General features: G+C 43.4%; 1 protein-coding gene across 1 annotated transcript in view; it reads right to left on the reverse strand.

The window, feature by feature from the left end:
* Positions 1-10,839, reverse strand: part of VIPR1 (vasoactive intestinal peptide receptor 1) — a 598,917-nt gene extending 588,078 nt beyond the window's left edge. The window contains exon 1 of the mRNA XM_030197713.1: positions 10,355-10,839. Within this exon, the coding sequence (XP_030053573.1) occupies positions 10,355-10,405 (51 nt within the window). The 5' untranslated portion in view covers positions 10,406-10,839. The remainder of the gene's footprint in view (positions 1-10,354) is intronic.
* Positions 10,840-11,368: the final 529 nt, after the last annotated feature.

The raw sequence follows: 11,368 nt of genomic DNA on the forward strand, positions 1-11,368 counted from the left end.
GTAGGGCCTCTTATCAAGCCACTCTAGTGGCTCCAGTGAGGTAATGTCAACAAATCTCATTCCGTTAGCATTGCTTGGCAAAAGAGGACCATAGACTTATATGTCTAAAAAGTGGCATAAAGTAGCATTTAGTCATTTTCTCACAAAAATGTCCAAATCAGTATTTTCAAAACATATTTTTTTCAACATTTTTCTATGCAGTCCGTCTGCAGTCCATCCAAATCTCAAGGTGTATTGGGGGGGTGGGGTTAAGGGCGGGATTTGGGTGTTCCCAAGGCTTGGACGTTTTCAGCCATAACAGAACAAAACAAAAATGCCCAGGACTAAAACTAAGACATTTTGAGCTAGACCTGTTTTTAGACTAAATAAGCCAAACATACGTGCCCTAAATGACCAGATGACCACTGGAGGAATAAAGGAATGACACACACACACACCCTTATTCCCCCAGTGGTTACTGACCTCCTCCCACCCCCACAAAATGTAAAAGAAACAGTATATACCAGCCTCTATGGCAGCCTCAGATGTTATAGACAGTTCTATTAGAGTAGTAAGCAGGTCCCTGGAGTAGCCTAGTTGGCAGTGCAATGCACTGTGAAGAAAGGGACTTAGGACCATAATTCATCCTAACTGTTACACTTGTGGTGGAAAGTGTGAGCCCTCCAAAATCCACCAAAAACCTACTATACCATAGTAAATGAAATGACGGCAGATAAAGACCTGTACGGTCCATCCAGTCTGCCCAACAAGATACTTTCTATGTATACCCGAGTTTGATTTTGTCTTGCCTTTCTCAGGGCACAGACCGTAGAAGTCTGCCTAACACTGTTCTTCTACTAAGTTCTGAAGCTAATGTCAAAGCCCCTTAAAATTTGCACTTCAGCACATCCCTATCTATTCACTCACGATCAGGGCATAGACCGTAGAAGTCTGCCCAGCTCCCGTTTTGTTTCCCAATTACTGGCGTCGCCACCCAATCTCCACTAAGATTCCATGGAACCATTCCTTCTAAACAGGATTCCTTTGTGTTTATCCCATGCATGTTTGAATTCCATTACCGTTTTCATCTCCACCACCTCCCACGGGAGGGCATTCCACATATCCACCACTAGATAGAGTGGAATATGGGCCTGGCTCTCCTTCTCTACAGTCCACTAGGCTACTCCAGTGACTTGCTTGCTACTCTAAAAGGAATGGCTATTATATCTGCAGCTGTCATAGACCCAGTTATGTACTGTCACTTTCATCTCTTAGGGGGACGGGGTGGGGGGGTCAGTGACCACTGGGGGGATTAAGGGGGGGGTCATGCTTTTATCCCTCCAGTGGCCATCTGGTTAGTTTGGGCACCTTTTTGGCAGTTAGTCATTATCGAAACAGATCGAGACAAAAACGTCCTATTTTTTGCCATGGACATTTTTACAATGTTCCGTTATTGCAGAAAAATGTCCAAATCGAAAGCCCACCTTAGTCCCGTCCAAAACACACCTCCAACATGCCCCCTTGAGATTTAGACGAACTGCATAGAAAAACATCTGAAAAACGAGTTTTGAAAAAAACATCCATTTGACGTTTTGTGCCACTTTTAGATGTTTATCTCTTTCGAAAATGAGCCCCATAATTGCTCAAAGAGGTTCTTTCAACAGCACTACAGGGATCGATGGGATCCCAAGATATTACCACATGCAGGGTTTCAGGCTCCCCAATCTTTGGTTTTGAAGGGCCAAGTGATAAGACAACAACCTAATCTGAAAATAAGCACTATAGGAACCAAAAGTGATCTGCATCTTTCATATAAAGAAGCAGTGATGTAAATCTTCTTTACATCACTGCATCTTTATATGGAAATATTAAAGAGCAGAGCATGTAGCAAAATAAGAGCTGGTTTATTTACCGCCACTGTAGAAAGATATGACTAGCAAACTGATCATTCTATACCTTCACAAGACGAATAAATGATTAACTGGAACAATATTGGAGTGTGAGAACAGGAGAACCAGCATTCATTAAAATAACCCCATGTTGTGATGAAAAATATATATGAATGAAATGCTAATAATAATGGTGAAGGGTAGCAGCTCTTAGCATTTCAACAGGCATCCAAGCTTGAATCAATAGAGTGTTGTAAATGAGTGTATGGAGCTATTTCAGCTCTCATTTAACTCTGTTGCACATCCACACAAAATAAATAGTGATACCACATCCTCACTGTTGCACACACAATATTTATATCAAAACGCCACTGAAAAATGTCCCTAATAAATAAATTCAATGCCCCAAATGTTAAAGCTTTGTTGTCACTCGTAACTTAATGTGCTCTAAAATATCCTTCATTTTGGGGCCCTTTTACTAAGCCGCGTAAGCGACTACACGCGCCCAACATGCACCAATTTGGAGCTACCTCCCGGCTACCGCGTGGCCCGTGTAGTAATTTAATTTTTTACGCATGTACGCTATACACGACAGAAAATATATTTTCTCCGCGCTCTGAGCCGAGCGGTCCCGCGACTCCGCAACTTGCTCCCCAGAATGGGAGCTGCGAGGGCAGGCAGAGCACGTTCCCGACGCTGCTCTCTGGCTCCCACACTGGGAGCAGCATTTGACTATCTCTGAGGGAGTTGTCATCTGCTCCCAGCAGAAGTACCAAGGCAGTCACCCCCCTCCCCCTGCCAAAAATTAGACAGTTAACCACTGCCCCAGCCAGAAGGAAGCCCTATCTTACTGTGAGTGCAAGGCCCCATTCTTTTTTTTCCCAAAGACTTATGTAAGCTGGCAATGGGAGTTCCGCAGGGGGTGGCGGAGAAGAAGGGAGGGACCTGGCCCCACCAGGTTTACCCAGCTCACTATCGCAGTGAGCCCTCAATCCCCTAAGGGACGCTCAACTCGGCCTGAGGGAACGGGTGAGGAGCCCCAATCCAGAGCTGCAGAGTTATGTACCTTCTACCTGCTAGATAGAGAGAATACTGAGGTTTAGGTGGCTGCATATGACCACATATAGTGAACCTCAGCAGTTCTCTCTATCTGTACCTGCTGGCAGAGGGACATAACCCACCAGTCTCTGGATTGATCTGTGGGACGCTATGGAATATATTTTATTTTCTGGCATGTGGCAAAAATCAGGCGGTAACTCTGACTTTATGCACATAGGTGATTACCAGAATGTTAACGCAAGAGACCTTAGTGCTAAGTCAATGGCTGGCGGTAAGGTCTCAGACCCAAAATGGACGCGCACCAATTTTTATTTTGCACCATGTCCATTTTCGGCAAACATTAAAAAAGGCATTTTTAGCAGGCGTGCTGAAAAATGGATCTGTGCGAGCCCAAAACCCATGCCTATACTACCGCAGACCATTTTTCATCGCACCTTAGTAAAAGGACCCCATAGTGTACAGGAGTGTCTTATCTGAGTATCAAGTTCACATCCACCTCCAAAAGGCTACAAAGCTGAAGTGTCTCTTCCGTGGATGAGGGTTCTACAGAGCTCCATTTCAGATTACTCCATCCTCAGGATCCCCCCCCCCCCCCAACTTCAGACAATAACAACTAAACTATAATGCATGAAGCAAGTTGAAACGCGCTCAATACTATGGCTACGATATTGTTCCAGTTTTGTCTTATATATGCTTTTTCTGGACTCGGGTTTCTCTTTAGTGAATATTCATTCTGTACCTTCTGCATCTCTATCCTGACTCAAATTCCACAACTTTTGTTTTGCTTTAATAAGCCACTTTGCAGAACTCTGCATGCTCAAGAAGGGTTCACCAAGGAAAAGCAATAAGATGGGATGCTCTGATCAAGCATAAAAAGCAAATACGTAAGGCATATATTTCAACGACAAAACTTCCATGAAGAAATATAAATAAGTAGCCATATCCAACAAACAAACAAACAACCCTTCACTAAGAGCAGCTGTGTGCCAAATAATAAATAGGTGCCTCAGTTACTGCTCTGTAATTCCAGTGCTGTTTTGGCAACCTTATATAGCTTCAGAGAAAAGCCACAGTGACAGCTGTCCAAGACCCAGGAAGTCTTGTAAAGCCATGAAGAGGAGACATTATTAGCAACTAATATCACTGTCATGAATTTTGCCTATTTTAAACAACAATCAATGCCATCTAAAATATGAAGCTGAACCTCTGTTCTTCTGGTTATACCTATCTAATACATCCACAGATCCATATGCTTATTTTGAAGGGGGGGATATGTAAATGACTCAAATAATAACCTTATAATGGAGCAATTCTATAACCCGGGCATTAACATTTACATATGTGTTACAAATGTAAATGTTTAGAATACCAGCATATGCACGCATGTCTGAGCACTTGCATGCATATATGTTAATGTGCAGTCTAAGCACTATTCTGCAAATACCTGCTTAACTAGACAACGTGTATTTGCAAAGGGGGCTTACACAGGGGTGGAGCTTGGGCAGGATATATGCGGGGCTCCCACGTATGAATGTAACTTATGGCATACTGTAGGTCCAGAGCAGTGGCGTAGCCCACCCACTTTGGGATCAAGCCTACCCAGTAGCAGCTCATCTACCCTGTTTCCCCGAAAGTAAGACATCCCCCAAAAATAAGACCTAGTAGAGGTTTTCCTGAATTGGTAGATATAAGGCCTCCCCCGAAAGTAAGACCTAGCAAATTTTTGTTTGAAAGCAGGGCCGCCGAGAGCCGGACAAGGCCACCCCCCGGGCCGCCCCCCCACCCGAGGTCACCAGGTCCCCCTCCACCCACCCTCCGTCGCTCCCGGAACTAACCTTAAACGCCTCCTTTCACCTTCGCAGCAAGCAGCAGCAGGGCAGACCCCTCCTTCCTTCCGTGCCCCACCTTCGCAAGCCAACCACGATTCAACCCCGATGTTTCCCCGAAAAATAAGACAGCCCCTGAAAATAAGACCTAGCGCATTTTTGGGGGCAAAAATTAATATAAGACAGTGTCTTATTTTCGAGGAAACACGGTATGATGTGGCTGGCAATGATCTCCAAGCCCCGCCAGCTGAAAACTCCCCAACACCTCTCTCTCTCTCGCGTATCTATTCCAGCAGTTGGTAATGAAACCCACATGGGATGGGGCCATAATGGAGAGAGTGTTTCTGATGTTATAGTAGGTGATCATCTGGCATCCAGTAATCACCAGATGGTGTGGCTAAATATTAAGAGAGGTGCGGAGAGGGTTCATTCAAAAGTGAAGGTTCTAGATTTAAAAAAAAAACCTAACTTTGTTCAGATGGAGGATTACCTCAAGGAATTGCTATTTGAATGGAAACATCTGGAAGTAGGAAGGCAATGGACAACACTGAAAGTAGCTATTTTAAAGGAAACAAACCTTTTTGTAAAGAAAGTGTTTATTTATTTTTGTTACATTTGTACCCTGCGCTTTCCCACTCATGGCAGGCAATGGAGGGTTACGTGACTTGCACAGAGTCACAAGGAGCTGCCTGTGCAGGGAATTGAACTCAATTCCTCAGGACCAAAGTCCACCACCCTAACCACTAGGCCACTCCTCCACTCAGCTTAAAAGTAAGCGGAAAATGTCACTTTGGTTCTCAAAAGTAGTAGCTGAAAAGGTAAGGAAAAAGAGGTTAGCCTTTATAAACTACATGAGATCACAGAAAGAGGAAGACAGGCAACAATATCTGGAAAAGCTCAGAGAAATTGGTAGCATAGTCAGGAAAGCAAAGATGCAAATGAAAGAAAAAAAATGGCCGATACAGTAAATGGGGGGGAGGGGGGAGGATATTTTTAGATATGTTAGTGATAGGAGGAAGTGCAAAAGTGGCACTGTGAGACTCAAAGGTGAAGGGAAGAAATATGTAGAAGCTGATAAAGATACGGTGACATTGCTTAACAAATATTTCTGTTCTGTGTTCACAACTGAAGGACCAGGAGCAGGAACACAGAAAACAAACACAATAGGACTGGAGGGGTGGTAGTCCCTGAATGACTTTTAGAGGACTGTGTTTGTGAAGGGCTGGCTACACAAAAGGTGGACAAAGCAACGGGGCTGGAGGGTACTGAAGGAACGTAGGGAAGTTCTACCAGCTCCACTGGCTAACCTTTTCAATGCTTCTCTAGAGTCGAGAGTGGTCCCGGAGGACTGGAGGAGAGCAGGTGTGGTTCCTCTCCACAAAAGTGGAAGTAAGGAACAGTTTGGCAACTACAGGCCAATAAGTCTGACTTCTGTGGTAAGTAACTTAATGGAAATGCTTTTAAAACAGTCTGTGTAATCCAGTGGATGCATCATGGTTTCACTAGAGGCAGATCTTGTCAGACAAATGTCTTTGACTAAGTAACCAGAGTGTTGAATTGAGGGACAGTGCTAAAAATGTGGTGTATTTAGATTTTAGCAAATCCTTTGACACCATCCACGTAGACTACTAATACATAAACCAAATGCCATTGGTATGGACCATAAAGTGACTGACTGGGTTAGGAACTGGTTGAGTGGAAGGTGACAGAGGGTAGTGGTAAATGGAGCTCATTCTGAGGAAAAGGATCTTATCAGTGGTGTGTCACAAGGTTCAGTTCTTGGACCGGTTCTTAACATTTTTGTAAGCGATATTCCTGAAGGGCTGTCTGGGTTGGTTTGACTCCTTGTGGGTGATACAAAAATCTGAAGTAGGGTAGACACTCCTGATGGTGTGGATAACATTAGAAAGTTCTTAGTGAATCTAGAGAAATGGATTGGAATTTGGCGGCTTGGATTTCAAAAATATAGGGTCACGCATTTGGGCTGCAAAAATCTGAGGGAATGGAACAGTTTAGGGGGTGAAGAAATTTTGTGCATGGAAGAGGAGCAGGACTTGGGTGTGATCATATGTGATCTTAAGATGGCCAAACAGGTAGAAACAGTGGTGGCAAAAGCTAGAAGTATGCTTGGGTGTATAGGGAGAGGAATGGCCAGTAGGAAAAAGGAGGTGGTGCTGTCCCTGCATAAGACTCTGGTGAGACCTCATTTAGAAAATTGTGTACGGTTCTGGAGATCACGCCTTCAAGAAGATATAAAGAGGTTGGAGTCAGTCCAGAGGGCGGCTACTAAAATAGTCAGTGGTCTTTGTCATAAAGCGTATGGGGACAGACTCAAAGATCTCAATATGTATACTGTGGAAGAAAGGTGGGAGAGAGGAGATAGATTCAGAAGTAACCTGAGAAAATACTTCACAGAAAGAGTGGTGAATTCATGGAATGGCCTCCCAGTGGAAGTGGTGGAGACGAAAACAGTCTCTGAATTCAAGAAACCTTGGGACAAATACATATAATGTCTAAGGGAGCGATAGGGAGAATAGATGGCATGGATGGGCAGCCTGGAGAGATGTTTATGGTATTCATCTGCCTACATTTTCCTCTGTTTCTATTATTTATTTATTTATTTATTTGTGACATTTATATCCCACATTAGCCCAAACAATTTTGAGTTCAATGTAGCTTACAGTAAACAGTATAGGATACGTAACAATGCATAAGAAAGTAATTTGTTGTAGGAATCTAATTTTACAAGACAGTATCATAAACATACTGGGATAACCTATGGAGGAGTGGCCTAGTGGTTAGAACACTGGTGTTGATATCCAGAGGTGGTTGGTTCAAATCCCACTGCTGCACCTTGTGACCTTGGGTAAGTCACTTAACCCCCCATTGTCTCAGGCATAGACACTTAGATTGTGAGCCCTCCAGAAACAGAGAAACACCCAGTGTACCTGAATGTAACTCACCTTGAGCTACTACTCAAGAAAGTGTGAGCAAAATCTAAACAAATAAATAAGCATTTAGAAAATTTATTATGAGAAATTGTACATGAGAGAAAGTTAATGGTAATTAGAGTAATAACCAATTCAGGTAATAATTAGTTGTTTGAGATATGTACATAAGTACATAAGTAATGCCTCACTGGGAAAAGACCAAGGGTCCATCGAGCCCAGCATCCTGTCCACGACAGCAGCCAATCCAGGCCAAGGGCACCTGGCAAGCTTCCCAAACGTACAAACATTCTATACATGTTATTCCCGGAATTGTGGATTTTTCCCAAGTCCATTTAGTAGCGGTTTATGGACTTGTCCTTTAGGAAACTGTCTAACCCCTTTTTAAACTCTGCCAAGTTAACCACCTTCACCACGTTCTCCGGCAACGAATTCCAGAGTTTAATTATGCGTTGGGTGAAGAAACATTTTCTCCGATTTGTTTTAAATTTACTACACTGTAGTTTCATCGCACACCCCCTAGTCCTAGTATTTTTGGAAAGCGTGAGCAGACGCTTCACATCCACCTGTTCCACTCCACTCATTATTTTATATACCTCTATCATGCCCTCCCGTGGGAGGTGATGGAGAAGAAAACGGTAACGGAATTCAAGCATGCGTGGGATATACATAAAGGAATCCTGTGCAGAAGGAATGGATCCTCAGAAGCTTAGCCAAAATTGGGTGGTGGAGCCGGTGGTGGGAGGCGGGGTTGGTGGTGGGGAGGTGGGGAATAGTGCTGGGCAGACTTATACGGTCTGAGCCCTGAAAAAGACAGGTACAAATCTAGGTACAAATCTTGTTGGGCAGACTGGAGGGACCGTGCGGGTCTTTTTCTGCTGTCATCTACTATGTTACTATGTTATACCTCTATCATGTCTCTCCTCAGCTGTCTCTTCTCCAAGCTGAAAAGCCCTAGCCTCCTTAGTCTTTCTTCATAGGGAAGTCGTCCCATCCCCGTTATCATTTTAGTCGCCCTTCGCTGCACCTTCTCCAATTCCACTATATCTTTCTTGAGATGCGGCGACCAGAATATGTTTGTTCTTTGTGAGGGTTTGTTTGAATAGGGGTTTGTGTAATTTACAGTATTTTGTCAGCTACATGTATAAATGGGAGCCCTACTTATATGCATGCCTCCCTTACACCTACATGTTATGTAAGGGTGTTTTTACTAAAAAGTGGCCTTAGCACATGCTAAGGCCATTGTTACTGCAGTATTTTAAAAAAATTCCATATTTTTCATTAATGGCCATGTGCTGTCACCATTAGCACTCAGCCATTTAAAAAATTAGCACATTAATGTTAAAGGCTCACATGGTAATCCTGCTGGAACCAGTTAGCACGCGGTAATGTAGCTGCACTGATTAGAGCAGAAATGCCCACTCTCCACCCCCACAGATACACCCCCTCTGTGCAAAAAAAAATGTTTTTAGTGTGCAGATTGCGTGCACAGATTAGGAATTTATGCAGGATGCCTGAGAGTGTCCGGCAGTAAAGCATTTTAAGCCAAGGTATGCAAGGGGCATGTCAATGTGGGTGACTAGTTTATAGAATTATAAACACTAATACTATGTCTGTTTATCATGATAAAAATATATAATTGCATCTACTGTGTGTTAGATATCAATCTCTATCTCTACATAAATCCATACATACACACAGACACACACAGTATAGGTGTATAATGATCAAGTCACCTGTTTCCAGGCTATATATCACAGCTTTATCTGTTTGTTTTCCCGCCCTCTTTCATGTTGCTGATAGCTTTTCATGTCCCTGCTGCGACTTGCCATCAGTTACTGAATAGGGATAATGTTGGTAACCGGCTGTATGGAAAGCAGATCAGACTTTCATTCATGTCTGTGAGCACTTCAACAAGTCCGAGCAAGCTCTAGCTTATCAACCCACCCGGTACACAACATTAACAATGAGCTTCACGAAAAAGGAGGGGAAAGAGGTAAACGCAAATGCCCTCCTAAGCCATATTTGCCAAAGCCTTCATTTCCCCCCAGATAGAGAATAGGTAAAAAGCCAGGTTCAGTGAAGCCCTCAATCAAATTAATTGTTACTGAAAGCCTGCGAAGTAAACTTGCCAGATCCCAACTGTTCAAGAAACAGAGGATTAAACAGAAAGACTAGTTGCTAATATCTATTTTGTGTATGTATATCTATATCTATCTATCTATCTATCTATATAATTTATTATCTATCTATAGATATCTGATCCAGGTAAGGGGAACGTGTATCTTAGCAGTAATTGCTGCAATCAAAGCGCATATGCCATTCTCCCTCAATAGAATAAGTTAATCAAGTCGTCCTAGAACATGAAACAAGATCTACAGCAGGTTTAGTACGGCTCGGCAGGTAAGTTACAGACCAATGCTGAAACGTACACGTTTTATTCACCAGATCACCCACACTAACAGCTGAGCGACAGTAAATACACCTTCCAGCTCACGGTATAACATTCTTATGACACACACGTTTTATGCATCGATATAAACCCAAATGAAAATAAACTTTCCACATGCAGAAATGTTTCTTGCTAGGCTGGTCTCAAAAGCTGGTGTAGAACAAGCACGAGGTGTCTTGAGGCGTGTTGTGAGGTACCTACCGAGCAGATCAAAGTCGAAAGGAAGATGCACTTTCTCGCGAGCTCCATCATAAACTCCTTGCGTTGGCAGCCAGCGGGGCAAAGAGAAAGTTGCCCGACCTCCACCTTTTAATTTCCGCGCATCACACACAAATTGAATTTCAATTTGAAGTTATTTCATTCAGTAAAGCAGCTCCGGAGCTGGGACCTTGTTGCAAAAAAAAAAAAAAAAAAAAAAAAAACAACTGACCAAAGTCCTCTGTAAATCTCTTCGCATGCCGGATCCTTTCTTTCCCGTTTTGGCCCCGCAAGTAAAAATGAAATAAGAGGACAGAACTGGGGGAAAACTTAAAAGAACAGATAGATCTGCTGCAGCTACAGCACGGAAGTCAAAGTGTTACACGCTCTCCAGTCTCTTCGCTGCACTTCTCCCTGCAGCCTGTAAACCCAGTTCCACACTTTCATTAACAAAGTCATAGGGGGTTGTCGCTTGACTGACACACGAAGGCTCCTCCCACCCAGACCTTTAATGCCGTGTGGGACTCCGGGCTCCCCCTTCCTCCCTCTAGCACGGGTAACAAAGGCAGCATCCTTTGTTCAGCTTCTCCCCTGTATTGTATTATCAAAGCAGCAGCCTGAAAGGTTGGCTTCTCCGATTTATTTTTTTATTGAAGCTGCGGTTTTGTTCGTCCCCCCCCCCCCCCCCCCCATGCTGAGATCCATCAGAAGGGTGCATTTTTAGCAAGGGGATGTCAGGTTTTTGGCACCAATTTTTGCTTGCAGAAGTGTTCTTTTTTTTTTTGGCATGCACTGGCTTTCATTTTGATGTGTGTCCTCCACCGTTTTAGCTGTATTGCTCAAGTACTGTTGCCTTTTCCTCTTCTCTTTTTTGCAGGCTTGTTTTTGCGGTCTCACGGCCCTTTTTTTTCTGCTCTGGCTAGTGATTCACGCTTAAGTATTTGTTCTTCATCTGGCATAATAGCTTCCCCATTTATTACTTTGCTCCTAAGTGCAAAGACTGACATTCCCCCCCCC

Source organism: Microcaecilia unicolor, chromosome 1, assembly GCF_901765095.1.
Source record: "Microcaecilia unicolor chromosome 1, aMicUni1.1, whole genome shotgun sequence".
NCBI lineage: Eukaryota > Metazoa > Chordata > Amphibia > Gymnophiona > Siphonopidae > Microcaecilia > Microcaecilia unicolor.